The sequence below is a fragment of the Eleginops maclovinus genome, chromosome 22 (genome assembly GCF_036324505.1).
Source record: "Eleginops maclovinus isolate JMC-PN-2008 ecotype Puerto Natales chromosome 22, JC_Emac_rtc_rv5, whole genome shotgun sequence".
Classification (NCBI taxonomy): domain Eukaryota; kingdom Metazoa; phylum Chordata; class Actinopteri; order Perciformes; family Eleginopidae; genus Eleginops; species Eleginops maclovinus.
The window spans coordinates 20,033,419-20,051,800 of record NC_086370.1 but is presented as its reverse complement, the minus strand read 5'-3'; the positions used below and the strand labels follow the sequence as shown (position 1 = coordinate 20,051,800).

The 18,382-nt window shown below is 39.7% G+C and overlaps 1 protein-coding gene across 2 annotated transcripts in view; it reads left to right on the top strand.

Moving 5' to 3' along the window:
• The first annotated feature begins 204 nt into the window (after positions 1 to 204).
• ugp2b (UDP-glucose pyrophosphorylase 2b) overlaps positions 205 to 18,382 on the top strand; it is a 32,866-nt gene continuing 14,688 nt past the window's right edge. The window contains exons 1-4 of one of the 2 annotated variants that reach the window (XM_063874835.1): positions 205 to 468; positions 3,156 to 3,283; positions 4,335 to 4,442; positions 16,890 to 17,075. In XM_063874835.1, the coding sequence (XP_063730905.1) occupies positions 3,185 to 3,283; positions 4,335 to 4,442; positions 16,890 to 17,075 (393 nt within the window). In that variant the 5' untranslated portion in view covers positions 205 to 468; positions 3,156 to 3,184. Of the gene's footprint in view, positions 469 to 868; positions 1,179 to 3,155; positions 3,284 to 4,334; positions 4,443 to 16,889; positions 17,076 to 18,382 lie in introns of those variants that run through there. The other variant, XM_063874834.1, reaches the window with a different exon arrangement.

Below are 18,382 nucleotides of genomic sequence, written 5' to 3'. Positions count from 1 at the left end.
TTCGCCCAGTCTGCTAATATATGTACACGTATTTATATACTACATTTAAAAAAAAACTAGTACTTTAAAACTCTTAACCAAATACAAATGGCAGTGCAAATAAATGATCTTTTTTGGGGTAGTATTTCCTATTTAACAACATTCTAGGTTGCAGAAATCACGTCGTACGTTGCAGAATTCTATTGGTCGACAACACTGCGTCACGGGAAACGAAGCGTTTTCATTGGCTGCGACCTTCCTCGAGCGCCTCTTCCTGGAATGTAACTTGTGTGAAATACCTTCAAATTAACTACGTTTTTAAAGTGTTATTTTTAAACCCTTCATAACGACGACCAAGGGGAACAGAAGCCAGATGTTTTAGGGTATACAACCTGTTTTTAAAAATACTAAATACACATTTGTGTGTCGGGATCGCTCCAGGACCAGGCCATCGACTTTTCTCTTCAGCCAGCATCATACAGTCTCACAGTAAGGCACATCTTTAAATCTATTGTTTTGCATATCTGCACTTTTAGTAAGGGTTTTCCCAATTGTTTTTCTTATTTGATCGAACATGGTCGATGTTTCCGCCTGTGTTGTGTTCACTGTCTTAATGCATGTGAATGGATGCTCACTGAATGCTGCGTAAATGTGAATTATGTCCATAGTACATGCAGTCCACACATGTATCCATCATTCATTCATTCCCACAGCCTCCACTAAAGTCAGAAAGGTCATGTGGATGGGGGTCACTAGCGTGCATATCACTGGTTAATAATTGACTGTTGTTGGTTGTATAAAGACACTAAAGGTAATCAAATGAAACCAAGGGGCGAGGCAAAAAGAAAAACATTAGCAGAGGTTGGGAGTTACTTACACAGGCTGGAATTGTGACGTGGTGTTGGGGAAAATGAGAGGCAGGCAATAAAGGATCCTGCTAGACCCGGTCCGGCTTCATTGATGTTGAAGGACTTCATTTGGATGATGCCCAGATAGATCACTGTGACTGGATGAATGGATATTTGGCTTTGAGCAACCCTCAAGGAAACTTTTTTCAATATTAAGTGTACCTTCAATGACACTCTCACCGTGAATGGAATATTAACTTTGAAGCTCTATTTTTTTTTTGGATTTATCTTATTGTTTAACTGTATGAGTTGCTGGAATGGAAGCTAAAAACATGGCACTTTATGTTGAAGGTAAGTAGTGTTTTTACATCTTAACCTTCAGATAAAATCATTACCTACATCTATGGCTTTAAATCATATCTGGCTACTAATGTCTGTTTAAATCTGTTTTCCTCACTTAAATGCAAACTTACTGCCTTTCATTTATTTGCACAGTATTTGAGACTTTAAGTTTGCCTCACATGCTGCCTGGATATTTGGCTTTTAGGATACCTCAAGGAAACTTTTTTTAATATTAATATACGAGATGTACGTTCAATGTCCCTTACCTTTAAAGCTATTTTTGTCTCCTTATTTAACTGTACGAGTTGCTGGAATGGCAGCTAAAAACATGGCACTTTATGTAGAAGGTAAGCTGCGTTGTGGAGGCATCTCATGATGAAAACAATACCTATATCTATGGTGCTTTAAATGTCCATACCTGTGTTTCCCTTCACTTATTCATATATGATAATAGGAATCATTTCCCAGAGCAAACCACGCTTTTGAATCTGCTGTCCCTCACTTAAAATGCAAGTTTACTGCCTTGTCAAACCCCTGATTTTCACATAGTTCAGAAGTCTACAGTATGTGAGACCTCACATGCTGCCTGATCCATCACATGTGACTTACCATGCTCTGTTTATTACTGTCAAAGTTTCAAACACTGAAACTTTCAACTGAATTAAAGCTCTGATATCTGAGTTATTCAAAGGACTAAAGACAGTTTTCCCTACATTATGCTTTGTAGCACTACATGAGCATTTTGCTTGCGTACTACATACTATATCTCTAAGATGGATTGTAAACTCTAAATTCTTTCTCTACATAATTCATTCTGTACATAAACACACCATTTAACCTCAAATATTTATATGGATCTTTACAAAAATGGGGTGGTGCCATAGATTTGTCTACAGATCTGTTAAAGGTTTGCCTAACTTGCTTTCATTTTACAAAAGCTGGAATGTAACTGGATTTTCATGGCCAATACTTCTAAAGATCTGATAATAAGTCATGCACTGGTGACACGGTTTCCTTACCTATCAAACCATATGTGTGCTGTGATGATCTTATATTGAGCCCTCTATAGTGTGATAAGATAATATAACTTCTGTTCTAACTTCAAATGGTTTCTACTGTTTTTAAGCTTGTCTGTGTTTGTAAATCATCCCGTTTGTTTGACCTATTTTGTGTTACTCAACAACCCTAATCATCTTTAGGGTGCTCCTGATAAGTTACTAAATGATGTCAACATTTCCACAGCCCAAATCCCCTAAAACATTACCATTTATACTGAAGACATGCATATAAAAAACAGCACATTCTCAGGGTAAATCAAATGTTTGATTTTTTTTTCTTGAATAAGGACTCCAATGGTTAATTGATCGTTCTGTTGATGGGCTAATTGATTGGATTTCGAAGCTTCAGATTCATTTTTGTGTTCTATAACAGTATTGTGTGGTACTCAGCTTCTGTGCTGTAAAATCAGTCTAAAAGATGTATAGTGGAACTTTAGAAATTCCAACATACAAAAACCAACGTTACTAGCTTTGTTCAGAAACACAAGTAGAAAATTGTTTTGAGGATCCATAATTAGAGCTCCAACGATAAATCGATTGATAGAAAGATAATCCACAACCATTTTGATTATTGATTTGTACAGGGGATTTATTTTTGGGCAGAAAAGGCTGTTGTCAACCACTCTAATGGTTGAAATGTCATGCTTTTATCTGGTTGATAACATATTATACTGGATATCTTTGTGTTTTAGACTGAGAAACCTAGACGTTTAAAGACATCTCTTCGGACCACAGTAACTGGGATGGACTGGTTTCATTATTCCACTCCTTTCATTTGACAAACTAAACAATTAGCAGGATAATCTGTAATGATCATGATTAGACCGTGTTAGAGTTGAAGTGTGTTGTAGGCAGCAGTGTAAAACCTTGTAACCCCATTTTCCTCTCTCTCTCTCTACCTCTCTCTCTCTCTCTCTGTCGGGTGAAGGTCTGAATAAAGGAGCGGCCACTGGGGGGATGGCTCAGTTCCAGGAAATGATGCGGCAGCAGCTGGAGAGCTCGATGCACGCCGAGCTGGAGAAACTGCTGGACAGCACCGAGGGCTCAGAGAGAGAGGTACACCAACACACCCTCTCTCTCTTTTTCTCTCTCTGTCTCCCCCCTCTGAATATCTCAGACCATCTGGATGTGATTTAGAGGCTGGTTGGATCGCACACTACCACTGGAAAAGCACAAAAGTGACACATACTGTAGCGCAGTGCCAATAAGGGGTCCCGCCTGCATGCTTACAGACGCACACATACATAAAGTGTACGTCAGAAGGTGAGGTTTAAGTAAACATCCATCCTGAATCATGATATAATGCGTCATTAGAGACTCCCAGCTCAAATGAGACACCATATATTTGTCATTTTAGCCCTCAATATAATTATGTTGTTGGGAGTAGCCACATATTAATCAAAACTTGAGACTGTCTCAGAAATAGCAGCAAGAAAACAAGATTGAGCGAGAGATTTCTTTTGTTCAATCATCCTTTGTCTTTGTGCAAACATATTACAAGATAATGACATAAAAGTAAGAAAAAAAAGCCCAAAAATAAAAGTTGCCGCTACATTTGTTTTATTAATAACATCATCTTATGTCAGAAAAATAAAATCACTCCAAACATTAGAAGGAATATTGAAAGTCTCTACCTAACATGACAAAATAATCTTGATATTCACCTCGATTTCTTTAAATGTAACATAGACAAGGTCCTTTATCACATCCTGATGAGGTTTAGTCTGTGTTTTGGTTTGTAGATATTGCATTGTCGAGCACAGTTTGAAATCAAAGTCTTTCATACCAAGTCTTTTTATCCTGATGACTACATTTTGAATGAACCAGAAATACCAGTACATGGAAATTATGAGCAAAGATTGCTTTGTAATTATCAGTGACATCATAAGAGCGCAGCGTGCTTTAAACCACACCTCTATTAAGTGTTTTATTCATTATTGTTGACCTTTGCACCCAACAATGATAATAATTGGTGCTCTTTTCACGAGCAGATTGTACATTTTTTTAGTGAATGCATCTCTGATTGAGCAGGATTGCATGTGTGACACATTTCTGCCCACCAGTTCCAAATGAATGATGTTTTAAGTCAAATGCTTTTGTTTTTCAGGTGTCCAGGAAAGACTTTGAGGGTTTCGAGAATCTGTTCAAAAGATTTCTGCAGGTGAAGGGACCTTCAATAGAGTGGATCAAGATACAAAGACCTCCAGAAGACTCGGTAAGTTTGTGTGGGTTTTATTTTTGTGTGTGTTCCTGCGCCTATAAGGGATTGGATTGGAGAGGAAGAGAACATCACATGTTTGTATCTCCTAAAAGAAGCTCTTGTTGCTAAATGAGTGTCTTACAAACACATGCTGCCTTTCGTATTGTCTTGTCAGGAGAACTAAGTTAATCATAAATAAACCAAGAAATATAATTCATAGCTTACACAAAACACAAGTAACCTCTTAGCAGTGGTCCAGTTTGAGTAACACATCCACAACATTGAGTCTGACATCTCTGGAGAGTCATCAATCATTCATGCTCCTTCTCAATGATTGTAAGAGTAAAATGACTCAGAGATAAGTTTTATATGACGTGTATCACAAGTGCACATAATCATATTTGACCGTTGAACACCTTTTCTTTTTGAAAACACTCACGCCTCTCGTTGCGTCTTAAGCAGCCAAAGGTCGGTGCACAAAGCAGCGGGACAATGGGAAATGATAGAAAAACCAAATTCGGCTTTTCACCTCGATTCAGGCGTGTCACAGGCGCAGATTATCAAACTCGTATTCAAGCAGCCGTCAGTCATCGTGAGGAGCTGTTGTGAAACCACTTGAAGCTAAAGCTGAGGGATCACAAACATCAACAGGATGACGGCAAACCCACTTTGAAGAAGTTCAATGAGAAACCTGTACTCAAAAGTTTGAAGGTTCATTCCTGAGGTTGACTTTTGAATTCTTAATCAACCAAGCCTTTTGTTCAAGTCTACTGGTTCTGTTCAAACGTGGTCAAGACTAGGCTACAGTAATATCATGACCATACTATTCATATCATTTTATTCCAGCAGCATCTGATTGTACGACCGGGGTTATCCGAACATCTCCAATAACTCAATTGCATTTTAAGTTCCACTACATATTTGTTGGCATTTAGCCTTTCAAAAAGAATAACTCCACTGCAGTGGAAAGCTTTTACGCTCATTAAAGAAAGCAGATTTAATAAGACTACTATAATCTGTGAATCACTTTTTTTACACTTAAGGAGATTTTCAGAGGATTTCACGTCAGAAAATCTTCCTTTAATTGGAAAACTTTAAAAGAAGTTTTGAATAATAAACTAGTTACATGCATATTTTTACTTGTTGTGGTTTTGCTTGTTATATACCAAATGTTAAACCTCAGTTAATGTGTAAATACTATCTCAAGAGTGATATGACATTTAGTCAACATTTAAACAACCCTTTGTACCAACAGTTAAAACGTGACCTGATTACTCAGCATGTAATAATGATTTTAATGACATATTTCCACCTCCTGAAAATGGGCCTCACTGATAAGATAAAGTGGCATCAGAGATAACAGTGTCCTGAAGTGTCCTGAATCCCATTTTCCACTCAAAGTTAATCAGCGTGTGTGATTACAGCTTGGAAAGGAAACGCCCAGAAAGCCTGGCTGAATTCCAAGTTATTTGAGGCTTTTTTGTTTAATAGTCATTATTTAGTCAGCGTAAGGACTTACTAAAGTGTGTTTGGCCTAGCGGGCTCTTGACTCTTGTGTTTTTTCACTCTGACAAACAGGACTGTTAATCATTCATCTGTTGAACCAGTGTAAATCTCGCATGAGGCTCATGGTCATGGACTTTTTTATTACACGTTTAATTTCCTAAATCTAAGGGAATTCAGTGCCAAATTGTGCAATTACGTGGACATTAGACTTTACTTTTTGTATTATTGCACTCATTAAGGTGTGAAATCTTACATTTGGGCTCGGTAAAGTTACAGATAAGCTGAAAACGAAGAGGTATCAGTTTGTGTCACTTTGGTATCAAAGCATTGCGCAGATAACCAGACTAACCACAGTTGTTCGGCCAGGAAATGAGCCTGAAATTCAAAAGCAAATCATAGTGTTCAAGTTTTAATGCTGAGAATTTGAAACCAGTCCTTTCCACCTAACACTTTAATTAAATGATATTTTTGATTCACGACAGCTCCACCTCTTTCAGCTCCGAGGAAACAACGTGTCTCTTCTCCCTAGTGTCCGATTTCTTCCGACCCACTGCCATGTGGAATATCGCTGGAGCGGAAGTATTCAGAAGTCCTAAACAAAAACTGTTTGCTAGTCTGAGCACAGCAGCCACACAGTCAGGAGGGGTTTGAGTCCCATTGGAGACACCAATATAGAAATGATATGCTCTATGTATGTGCATTAGGGCATTGCTAATTGAATGGAGGCTGCCGCTTCAGCATCGTCAATGTTTAAAGCAGTGAGATGCATGGAGTCGGGTATTAAAAGCCACAGAGAGACTCTTTATGTTATTATAGATTCAGGTTAAATGTAGTTTTTTAAGCGATCAGTCATTTGGCACATTACAGGGATCACGCTGCAGTGACGGTCAGACAGACAAACTAATATTTCCCAAATATTGTTTTGGTTTTCCTGAGTTTTTAAAACAAAAATGGAACTAGTCGACTGAATTGGACGACTATTGTAAACCGTAGATGTGGGTGTTATGTGGGTTTTTGTGGATGTAAATGGTCTACAAAGGCTCAAATCCTACTCCCAAACACACACCCCCCTGCCTGAAATGCCTCCATTGGACTCTTTTGGTTACTTCAGGAACATAGTGACATCACTATCTGTCACTTCTATTGTCTATCGCTCCAACACATTGTAGGCTAAAGGGCGGGACATCTCTGAGCTCTCTAATCACAACAGAGCCGGCCAGCTAACCAATCAGAGCAGACTGGGCTCTGGTTTCAGACAGAGGTTGAAAAGAGGTGCTGCAGCACAGGCAGTATGAGATATATATGTAGAGGCTCAAAATACAAATATGAAACCTGAAAATGTGCAGAATATGTCCTCTTTAATTGGTCATCGTGTTCTTCTTTCTACAAGTTTCTGATGCATTTGGAGATTGTTCATGCTCCACTACAAGATAGCTTGAATAACATTTGTATTTCTAAACTAAAGCCCCTTTCACACATGCAAAGTCAATAAAAGTGCAGAGTAATCAGAGTTTCTTTGAGGGCGTTGTGCAGGATTTCCTGGTTCCCTTTAACTCAGCTCAGTTTTCATTTTGAGCTCTTCCTCAGTTTCCAGTCACAAGGGATGCTTCAGTTTCCTGGACAATGAGCTTCCATATTTTGTGTGAACTTGAAAGTGCAAGACTGCAAGGTTAACAGAGGTTACAGTGCTCAGCGTAAATGAGTACACCCCCTTTGAAAAGTCACATTTTAAACAATATCTCAATGAACACCAAAACAATTAACAAAATGTTGACAAGACCAAGTTTTACATAACATCTGTTTAACCTATCACATGAAAGTAAGGTTAATAATATAACTTAAAGTACACATTTTTCAGTTTTACTCAAATAAGGGCGATGATGAGTACACCCCACAACAAAAACTACTTCATCTAGTTCTTTGTTTGGCCTCCATGATTAATGACGGCACCAAGTCTTCTAGGCATGGAATGAACCAGTTGGAATCATTTTGCTATATCAATATTTTTCCATTCTTCAAGAAGGACCTCTTTTAGAGACCGGATGCTGGATGGAGAGTGATGCTCAACTTGTCTCTTCAGAATTCCCCACAGGTGTTCAATTGGGTTCAGATCAGGAGACATACTTGGCCACTGAATCACTTTCACCCTGTTCTTCTTCAGAAATCCAACAGTGGCCTTAGATGTGTGTTTAGGATCATTGTCATGTTGGAAAAGTGCACGACGACCAAGGGCACGGAGTGATGGTAGCATCTTCTCTTTCAGTATAGAGCAGTACATCTGTGAATTCACGATGCCGTCAATGAAACGCAGCTCCCGGACACCAGCAGCACTCATGCAACCCCGCATAAGGACACTGCCACCCCCACGTTTCACTGCAGGCACCATGCATTTCTCTTTGTATTCCTCACCTTTGCGACACCATACGGTTTTGAAGCCATCAGTTCCAAAAACAGTTATGTTGGTCTCATCACTCAGAGTATAGAGTCCCAGTAGTCTTCATCTTTGTCAGCATGGGCCCTGGCAAACTCTAGGTTGGTTTTTTTTGTGCCTGGGCTTTAGGAGAGGCTTCCTTCGTGGACGGCACCCATGCATGCCATTCCTCTGTAGTGTACGCGGTATAGTGTCACGGGAAATAGTCCCCCCCAGTTTGGCTTTCTACTTCCTTAGATAGCTGCAGTGAACTTGCGTGCCGATTTTTTTCCACTCCTCTCATCAGCAGACGCTCCTGTCGAGGTGTTAACTGCCGTGGACGACCTGGACGTCTCTGTGAGATGGTTGAAGTTCCATCTTTTTAAAGTTATTGCACCTCTTTTGCTACAGTACTCTGACTGATAAGTAAAGCTTTTCTGATCTTCTTGTAGCCTTCACCTTTGCGGTGTAAAGAAATGATTTATACATGTGGTGCCATTGCTAACAACATGAAATGGGAATGGGTTTTCTTTAAGTAACACCCTTTTATAGTCAGCGGTCTGCTGGACACCTGTGTTGTGAATCATTAGACTCACCTGGGGTTAATTATTGTTAAACTAGACATTTGTAGTCTAAAATGTAGCTTTGCTCCAGAGACTTTCAGTGGGGTGTACTCATTTTTGCATCGCCCTTATTTGAGTAAAACTCTAAGTTATATTATTCACCTTACCTTCATGTTAGAAGTTATATAGCTATATAAAACTTAGTGTTGTCAACATTTTGGAAATTGTTTTTGTATACTTTGAGATATTGTTTAAAATGTGACTTTTCAAAGGGGGTGTACTCATTTACGCTGAGCACTGTAGCTTTAACCTCAAGGGAGGATTTTTGAAGTCTGAACGCAGTGTTATGTGTCAGTCGAGATGTTGCACATGAGAGGAACCTGTGAGTAAGTGGAGCAGAGATGCATGAGTGTTTGTTTGCAGGTATTTCAAACACGGAGAAACTTCCTGCTTTCTCTTCTACTCTGACTCTGTGTTGAACTCAGCCAAGTGCGTAACAAGCTGAAAGTGATCATGTTGAAATATCTTTTCCCCAGATACAATCATTTAGTTTTAATTCACCGTGAAGTAGAGCAGTTTTTCTTCCTTCGATACAGTCCTAGAACAATGGTGTGTTTCATAAAGAAGAGTGGGGTTATCCTTATGTGTTTTTATTGTGTTGTCCTGGTGGAAAGTATGACTCACAATTGAATAAAAAATGGTGCAGCTGTGAATTGTTAAAAAGGGTAAGGAGAGATTTAAGTGTGCTGAGGCATAACACAAACCCATGTTACATCTCTAAATGATGCACATTGATGTAACTGTCATCAGCTTGCATGAGTTAGTGTCTCAGGATTTAATAACCCGACAGTAAAGACTGTTATTAAGCACGGCATGAAATTATTTTCATGTGTGAGCGTTTTTGTTTCTGTCATTAAAAGTCATAGAAGTTCACATATGAAAACCAAAGGCCCATGTATTGAGTTTGGATGTGGATTTTCAGAAGTGATTCTTAGAAGCTTCTCCAACCTGCTAAGATTGAACTTTTTGAGGAAATACTGAGTATGAAAGTGGTCCGATGTGATGAAAGCTTTAGCAGGACGCTGCACTTAATGGGAACTGATGACTAGAGAGTGTTCCCGATCTTATTCATTTGTCTGCTCGTGTTTCCTTTAAAAGGATTGTTACGCTTCTCTCCACTTCTTAATGAGGCACCCTTAATGAAGGTCTTACAATTTATGTTATCCAGAATATTTCATATTGTTTATATTTGATATAATATTTCTCATTTTATTTCTACTTTAATTTTTAATTGGTAATTCTACTCCACTTTTTAAGTATGTGTAGCTTAATGTTTGATGCTTCTGCAACAAAATAATTTCCCAAATTGGGATCAATTAAGTATCCATCCATCCATCCATCCATCCATCCATCCAATTGAATCATTCACTAGTGTTTAATAGATCGAAACTACGGCCCGGAGGCCAAATGCGGCCCATTGTCCATTTTGAATCGGCCCTCAGCTAATTTAAAAAGTATAATGGAATATGGCCCACACATGAAACTTGTGCTTTCCTTATATTGTACTTATTAAATAGATATGTAAACATATATTACACAGCAGTATTCACGAGTAATAAGCCAACTTTTCAAATAAAAGCAGTCCATTAGATTTGAAAACCTTTTTCTAACAAATCTTGGTTGATTTAAAAAAAGCCCAAGAACTTATTTGTGAAACACACGTGAAATGTACCCTTCATATTTCCCCTTATTATAAGCAGTCTGAGGCTTGTGTTTTAAGGAATGAGTTGCCAACACTTGTAACAAAATAACGTAAACCTTTGATTTCTGATACCTGCATTTGATTGATTTTGATAACTTATCAATTCAAATGAGTGGCCCAGCCCTTCGTACGTTTTTCTATATGTGGCCCTCTGTAGAAAAAATTTGGACCCCCCTGGATTATAAGAACAATTAGTGGGTTAACTTCCGGACTTGCTGGACCATAAAGTCCTGTAAAATCCATTTGTCTTCAACTTATTATATAGCATAAATGATTAATATTTACAGCAACTATAGCAGCATTTTTACCAACAGAAGACAAACAATTTCCCTTCAGTTTTAATGTAAAATAATCTACTAGTTCCCATTTTAGGTTTTAATTTACCAGTATAAAGATAACATCGTGAAGCTTTAGAAATACTTATTGTAAACTGGGAATTTCCAAATCGTCAGCTCTGCCAGTTAAAAAAAAAAAGATTGCCCAACAGTTTGCTCTCACTTCCTGTTGCAGAATACAGCCTTTGGTCATCATATATTCTTTCCAAAGGAAGGTCACACAGGACTGCACATTACAGTAGATCGTAATTTTTAAATGTCATTGCAATGTCAGCTTCAGAACACATTGCAAAAGACTGTCATATTGCATCATGGGATTCCTGTGAAATAGGTTGTAGAAAACTGCAGCGAGGGCCTTTAGTCTTCAATTTAAAGTCTGATCAGTATACTGAAAGGCAGAACAGAGAACATATTAAAATGCCTGTTTATTTATGCTAATATTGTAATGATAGAGATGTTATAAGTAGCATATCCTCTTATCCTGCAGCCCTAATTAGGAGGATTGCTGCCCAGCTTTTGTCAGCCAGATTTGATTCTGTCTCACCGAACATTGACAAAACTTCCTCAGTTGCTCCCCTGGCTCGGGACTCTGTAACCAAACACACAAACACAAAGCCTCATCTGTCTTTCCCTCCTCTGTCAGCAAGGAGCAACTGCATCGCTCCCCAATTCCGAGCCGCCTCATTTATTTTTGCAATCTCAGAAGCTCGGGAGAGGGGAGATGGAGAAGATTTAAAGATGGAGATATAGGAGCAGGAAAAAGATGAATGAAAGAAGGACGGAATTGAGCTTTACATAAAGGGAGACGGAGAGGAGGAATGGGGAGACAACGTTTTTTTGCAACAGGGAACATGACGTGAAGGAGAAAATGACAGCGACTCACAGTAATGAGATGGGGAGTGTGAGATGAGAGGGTGAGGATACATGATTTGGCATCATCTTGTGCTAGTGATGAGAGTGAAGGAAATAGCAAAAAAGTTCTCTCAAGAAAATGCGTAATCCAGTATCGTGTTGGATATAAAACCAGTTTTGACGCAGATTACTTACTCGCTACTGTGACTAGAGGAGATGACAGGCCGACCTGATGCAGCGATAACTCATCTGTATATTTCCGGCTGCCAATGACAGGAATGCTGCTGTACCTGTCTTCATAACGAAAATACCAACATGCTTCAAGGATAAAGTGGAAACATTTCAGCTCTACATCCAGGTTCACACGGTCTAAATTTAGTCTTCAGTTATAAAAAAAACTAACAGCAGGGCAACATTTAGCCTCAAGGGTTAAAATAGCAATGCTTTCTATCATTTCGTGCATATTTTGGTATATCAGTATATCAAGTAAGTCCTGATTGAAAAGATGTTCCCTGTGCCTATAGCCCTTTATATCTTGCTTGTCTTTGTTTTTACAAGACGAAAGTAGCAAGAAAAATCTGCCTTTAGAGGCAATTTTCGATATGGTTTGTGTCATTATCAGTTTCACTTTTACAAAACGTTTGCTTGTTACTTAAAGATTACGAGTTCCCTATCAAACTCAAGAAGAGCCGTCTTCAACAGGAGGAGAGCCAAGTCTGTGTTTCTCCAGCTTCTTTTTATGTCACCTCTTTTGTGTGCTCTGAACGTGGATTCTTTTGGAGCATGTTTGCTGGGATGTTGAAAAAGGTCAGTTTCTGAAAGCCGTCTTTGTGTACCACCAGTCCTGTGCATGGCAGGCACTTCAAAGGTTTGACTGAGCATTGGATTTATCTGCTCCGTAAATGTCAGTGAAGCCTCCATCTGGTATCACTCGTAAGATTTCCATGCGGTTGTAAATGTGTGCCTGCCTTATTGTCTTGCTTTTTTGCGTAGCTGACAGTACATGTTCTCCTGCAGCCACCACGGCCCTGAGTGACCTGAAATCCTTCAATATCAGACTGTATGTATTTGGATAATTTATACAGCTGCTTCTTTCCTGTTGTGGAACCACTTCTGACTACTTAATCCACACTGACATTCGAGGGATACTGACGTGGTGTGTTTGAGTTAGAGCCCTCAGATAAAAGCCAGATGTAGCTGCTGTTAAGTGACGGTAACTTTATGCTATTCTACAGAACGCAAAAAGGCAGCCATCTAGATCCTGAAAAGATGGAAATATTATCTCTAACTATTATCTCAAGCATCAAAAGTACAAGTTCAAATGTACATATCAGGCTGAGCCGAACAAACATCTGTGTTCAGCTCACTGTCAGCAATAAAAGCAATATTCTTTTCATACATTTACAGCTGCATGAAGATCTCACGTTGTTCCCTGAACTAGATCAATGGTATTTGTAAATGACAGAGCATCTAATCCATTCCTCTTTCTGTTAGCAACATGCAAATATTTAAAGTCCATCATGCTCATAACTATGACGGCTGGTGTCAGTGCAAGTCAAACCGGTTCTCCCAGTAACAACCCCGTGCTTTCACTGAACCAGTGATAACAGACATGTAGACATCTTCCCTTTCCCTCTGTGCCCACACTCTACAAACCGTGTTTCAGTTGTGTAACACTTTGAATCCTTCTGAAGTGTATGGCTTGAAGAAATGCTTCCAGCCTCTCTTTTTCTTCTCCATGAATGCTTGCTTACTTTCTAAATGTTTTTTTTCCAATACCTTCAACAATTTGTATCCTGAACCGCTTTCATGTATGATAACAGTGACTGTTTGCCGTCCACTTACACTGTTTTAATGGACGTTTTTGGACCTCTGTGATGATCACTCTCTCTCTCGCCGTAAAGGACAGAAAGTGAGTCTCAGCTGTGTCCAGGTTTTCAGAATCACAATCAGAAGTCCTATATTATTTATTATGTATTAGTCGTAACAGCAAAAGTAACATAGCATAATAAAGACAAGCAGTAATAAAGTAGCTAACATGTTGAATATGAATTTGGAAATGTGAACATCTGTAGAAAAACGTTTTTCTCACGAGCCTCAGCGGTGAACACAGAATCCAGAAAACTGTGGAAAGTCTTGATGAATTGCAGAAAAGGAGGCAGCGTTTTACAACCAAAACATCTGCTTATGAGCTTTTCCAGACTCAGGCTTCATAGGTTACATTTCATTAAACATCTACTATTAAAACACTTCCACATGAACAGACTCACACAAGCACACGACTTCTCCGTGTGAGTAATGTTTATTCAGAAGAGACTGATATATACAGTGGGGCAAAAAGGTATTTAGTCAGCCACCAATTGTGCAAGTTCTCCCATTTAAAAAGATGAGAGGCCTGTAATTTTTATCATAGGTATACCTCAACTATGAGAGACAGAATGAGAAAATATTATCCCAGCTCTCTGCAGGTCATTCACTAGGTCCCCCCGTGTGGTTCTGGGATTTTTGCTCACCGTTCTTGTGATCATTTTGACCCCACGGGGTGAGATCTTGCGTGGAGCCCCAGATCGAGGGAGATTAGCAGTGGTCTTGTATGTCTTCCATTTTCTAATAATTGCTCCCACAGTTGATTTCTTCACACCAAGCTGCTTACCTATTGCAGATTCAGTTTTCCCAGCCTGGTGCAGGTCTACAATTTAGTCTCTGGTCTCCTTTGACAGCTCTTTGGTCTTGGCCATAGTGGAGTTTGGAGTATGACTGTTTGAGGTTGTGGACAGGTGTCTTTTATACTGATAACGAGTTCAAAAAGGTGCCATTAATACAGGTAATGAGTGGAGGACAGAGGAGCCTCTTAAAGAAGAAGTTACAGGTCTGTGAGAGCCAGAAATCTTGCTTGTTTGTAGGTGACCAAATACTTATTTTACCGAGGAATTTACCAATGAATTCATTAAAAATCCTACAATGTGATTTCCTGGATTTTTTTTCCTCATTCTGTCTCTCATAGTGGAAGTGTACCTATGATACAAATTACAGGCCTCTCTCATCTTTTTAAATGGGAGAACTTGCACAATTGGTGGCTGACTAAATACTTTTTTGCCCAACTGTATGTATGAAGAGTCGTTTGAGGTGTGAAATCCCTTTAAGAACTACTAGTATTTTCCCTCAGTTGGGCCAGAGAGGTGAGTCCTGCAGGTCTGTGAGTGCTGGAGAGAGGGAGGGAGGGAGGGAGGGAGAGAGAGAGAGGGAGAGAGGAGAGAGGGAGGGAGGGAGGGAGAAAGAGAGAGATCTGTATCGCCCAGATAGGGAAACGAACATCTGGAAGTGGAAGCCTTTTAACTGCGGGGGTGCAGGGGTAGGATGGGGATCCCAGCTGAAAGTTGCTCAATATAAAACCACAGAAGCAAACAGCCTCTCTCTTCCTTCTCCGTGAATCCTTGCGCCCTTTCTAAATGTTATTTCCCAATACCTGCAAAGTCTTGTATCATAAACCGCTTTAATGTATGATAACAGTGAGCGTTTGCCGCCCACCTGCTCTCCTTTAATGAAAGTTTGTTAACACGTTTTACAATTTTTTGACATTTAAAGGATCTTTTGTCCTCTGTGATGATCACTCTCTCTCTGTGAAGGACAGAAAGTGTGTGTCAGCTGTGTCCAGGTTGTCAGAATAGGAATATCTTTATTATTTATTAGTCGTTACAGCAGAAGTGACATAGCAGGTAAAAGACAAGCAATAATAAAGTAGCTAACATGATAAATATATTCGGAAAGCATACGATCAATACAAAAATAAAGACAAATAAGTGCTCATCCATGTCTAAAAATAAGCAGCAACATCTACAAAGCTAAGTGAACATATTCAGGTTTGGGATATTATGAAAATGATAAGGTTTATTGCACAAAAAAAAGTATATATATTGCTCTCTTGTATTTGTGGCCTCAGCCTCCTTGTGGTGGGAGTTGTGGGAGGTGGGGGGTGAAAAGTGGGGGGTTTGGGGTGAGTAAACCACCAGAGGAGAGAGGGCATCTGTTTCCATCAGGAGGTCTGCCGTGTGTCCGCTGTCACCAAATGGTGAATCGGTGCCTTAAGCAGGAAAGGACACAGGGACACATCCTGGCTTTTCATATCCTGACACACACACACACACACACACACACTCACACACACACACAAACCCTGACACTTTTATTGTTATTATAGGAAGGCCCACAGAGCTAGACTTGACATGCTCGCTCACTTCCCAACAATTAAAAGCTGTCGTAACATCTGGTCAGACTTTACCGTCTCTGGATGCGTCTGCACATTACTCACATTACTCAGCCTTTGAAACCAGAACATCCCCAAAGAGTGAAATGTAATCAAGCTGTGTGTGTGTGTGTGTGTGTGTGTGTGTGTGTGTGTGTGTGTGTGTGTGTGTGTGTGTGTGTGTGTGTGTCTGTGTGTCTGTGTGTCTGTGTGTCTGTCTGTCTGTCTGTCTGTCTATTGTTGATGGGTTTGTTTTTTCAGAGGCACACATCCTCCTTCACTCCTCCGCGCTCTGTGGGAGACATTAAAATAAGTCAATACGTGATGTGTGAAAACGCTGATGAGAGCTGTGGTATTGACCCCGTAATGTGGCTTTAAACACACACACACACACACACACACACACACACACACACACTATTCTATGCTCTAACGGCTTTTCCTGCTGCCAATGAAAGTGCTAAATACTGCATTCAGAACGCCTCGTTAAGACATCGCGATTAACAAACTGCATCGTTTACACAAAAATAAACCACTAAATGTTTCTTCATGAGTTTTCCTGGTAAAGCCTTTAACATTACTAATTTGATTTAAATAAGCATTCAAATCCAAGACATTTGAACCACAAATCCTTGATTCACAGGTAGTGTAGTCCACAGTGTTTACATCCTTATTACCTTATGCACTCAAAGGCTAATTAGGATGTTAATTACAAGATCAATACAGTTTTAAAGTCCCTTTATAGATCCACCTGCTGTTTCCCTGACCCTCTCTCTCTTCTTCTCCTGCAGATCCAGCCCTACGATAAGATCGCGGGCCGCGGCCTGCCGGACAGCGTGGCCGACTGCCTCAACAAGCTGGTGGTGGTGAAGCTGAACGGAGGCCTGGGAACCAGCATGGGCTGCAAGGGCCCCAAGAGCCTGATCAGCGTCCGCAACGAGAACACCTTCCTGGACCTCACCGTGCAGCAGATAGAGGTACAGACGGAGACCTGGAGGACAGAGATTGGAAGCTTTTCTTTGTGAGATAGTGTTACTTTGAGTGTTGATCAGGGGTCTGAGGAATACAGATTTCACTTTAAATGTTGTTAGACTTAAATAAGGACCAGATATTTGTTATCAGTCATTTTCTAAGATGTCTTCACTGGTGAGCATCCCATTTCTATGACATAAGGCAAGAAATAGTATATTTTTACATATGTGGTGTCACTATTGTACTTTACAGCTTATCGTGCTGCACCTAAGTGGCCAAACAACCATTGAATGCAGATTTGAAATGAACTACATGAAGTTTTAACTTACTTTTATGCTTTTAGAAGACATTTAGAAACACTTCCAGTTGTGGCACATTTTGCATAAACAGGAAGGAGATCCAGGCGAAAGCAAAGTGAAGTCAATAAAAAACCAACATGTGTATTCCCATGTAGTAAAACAAATAGAAAATAACCTTAAATGTATATATATATATATCAACGGTATTAACAACATACATCTATAATAGGTACACCCATCTAAAAGTTGTAATAAAGGCTCTGAGAAATACATATACCTTTTCTTAAGTAGCTGAGTTAAACAGGAAATGAAAGCAGGGAGCAAAGGTCCCGTCCAGATTCACATGTACATCTAGATACTGAAACCTGTTTTGCCCCAGGAGAAAGGAACTGAATGCTACTGAAAGAAGACTTGACCTTGTTTGTCTTTCTGGGGATTGTTTTAGTTAAACCTGAACGAAATCCTATAGTCTGTTTGTTCATCTCACTCGTTTTATATTGACCACAGAAAGTCATGAGCATGTATTCCCAAAAGCCTTTTAACGAACAAGTCTTATTTAAAGGAGGTATAAGCACAAAATAAGCAGTTTATGGGTCTTTATCGTAGAAGAAATGATGAATACTTTAAGGTAGCTGACTTTCTGTTGTTACTCCTTTACCTCACAACGCTTCTGTATTGTGTTTTTATTTTCTGTCTGTCGGAAAGCATCCGTCCGCAGCTCGTAAATCCATCTCTGGATTACAGCTTTCACATGATCTCCGCACACTCCGTCTGTGAGTTTATCTTTTCTCGCACCCGCAGCTCTCTTTGCACTGGATTTGGCAGCCGGCTTGTCATTTAGGTGTTTCCTTGGTCTGGCTGGGATTTCAGGCTGGTTGGGGCAGAGGAGCAGGAAGTGGTGTATTTTCTGGTAATACTCATGTGTCACTTGAGTATTGTTTGCTCTGATGTAGAGATGATTAACCCTCCTGTCGTGTTTGTTTCTCCACCTTCACTTCCCGGTCAGATTTGAC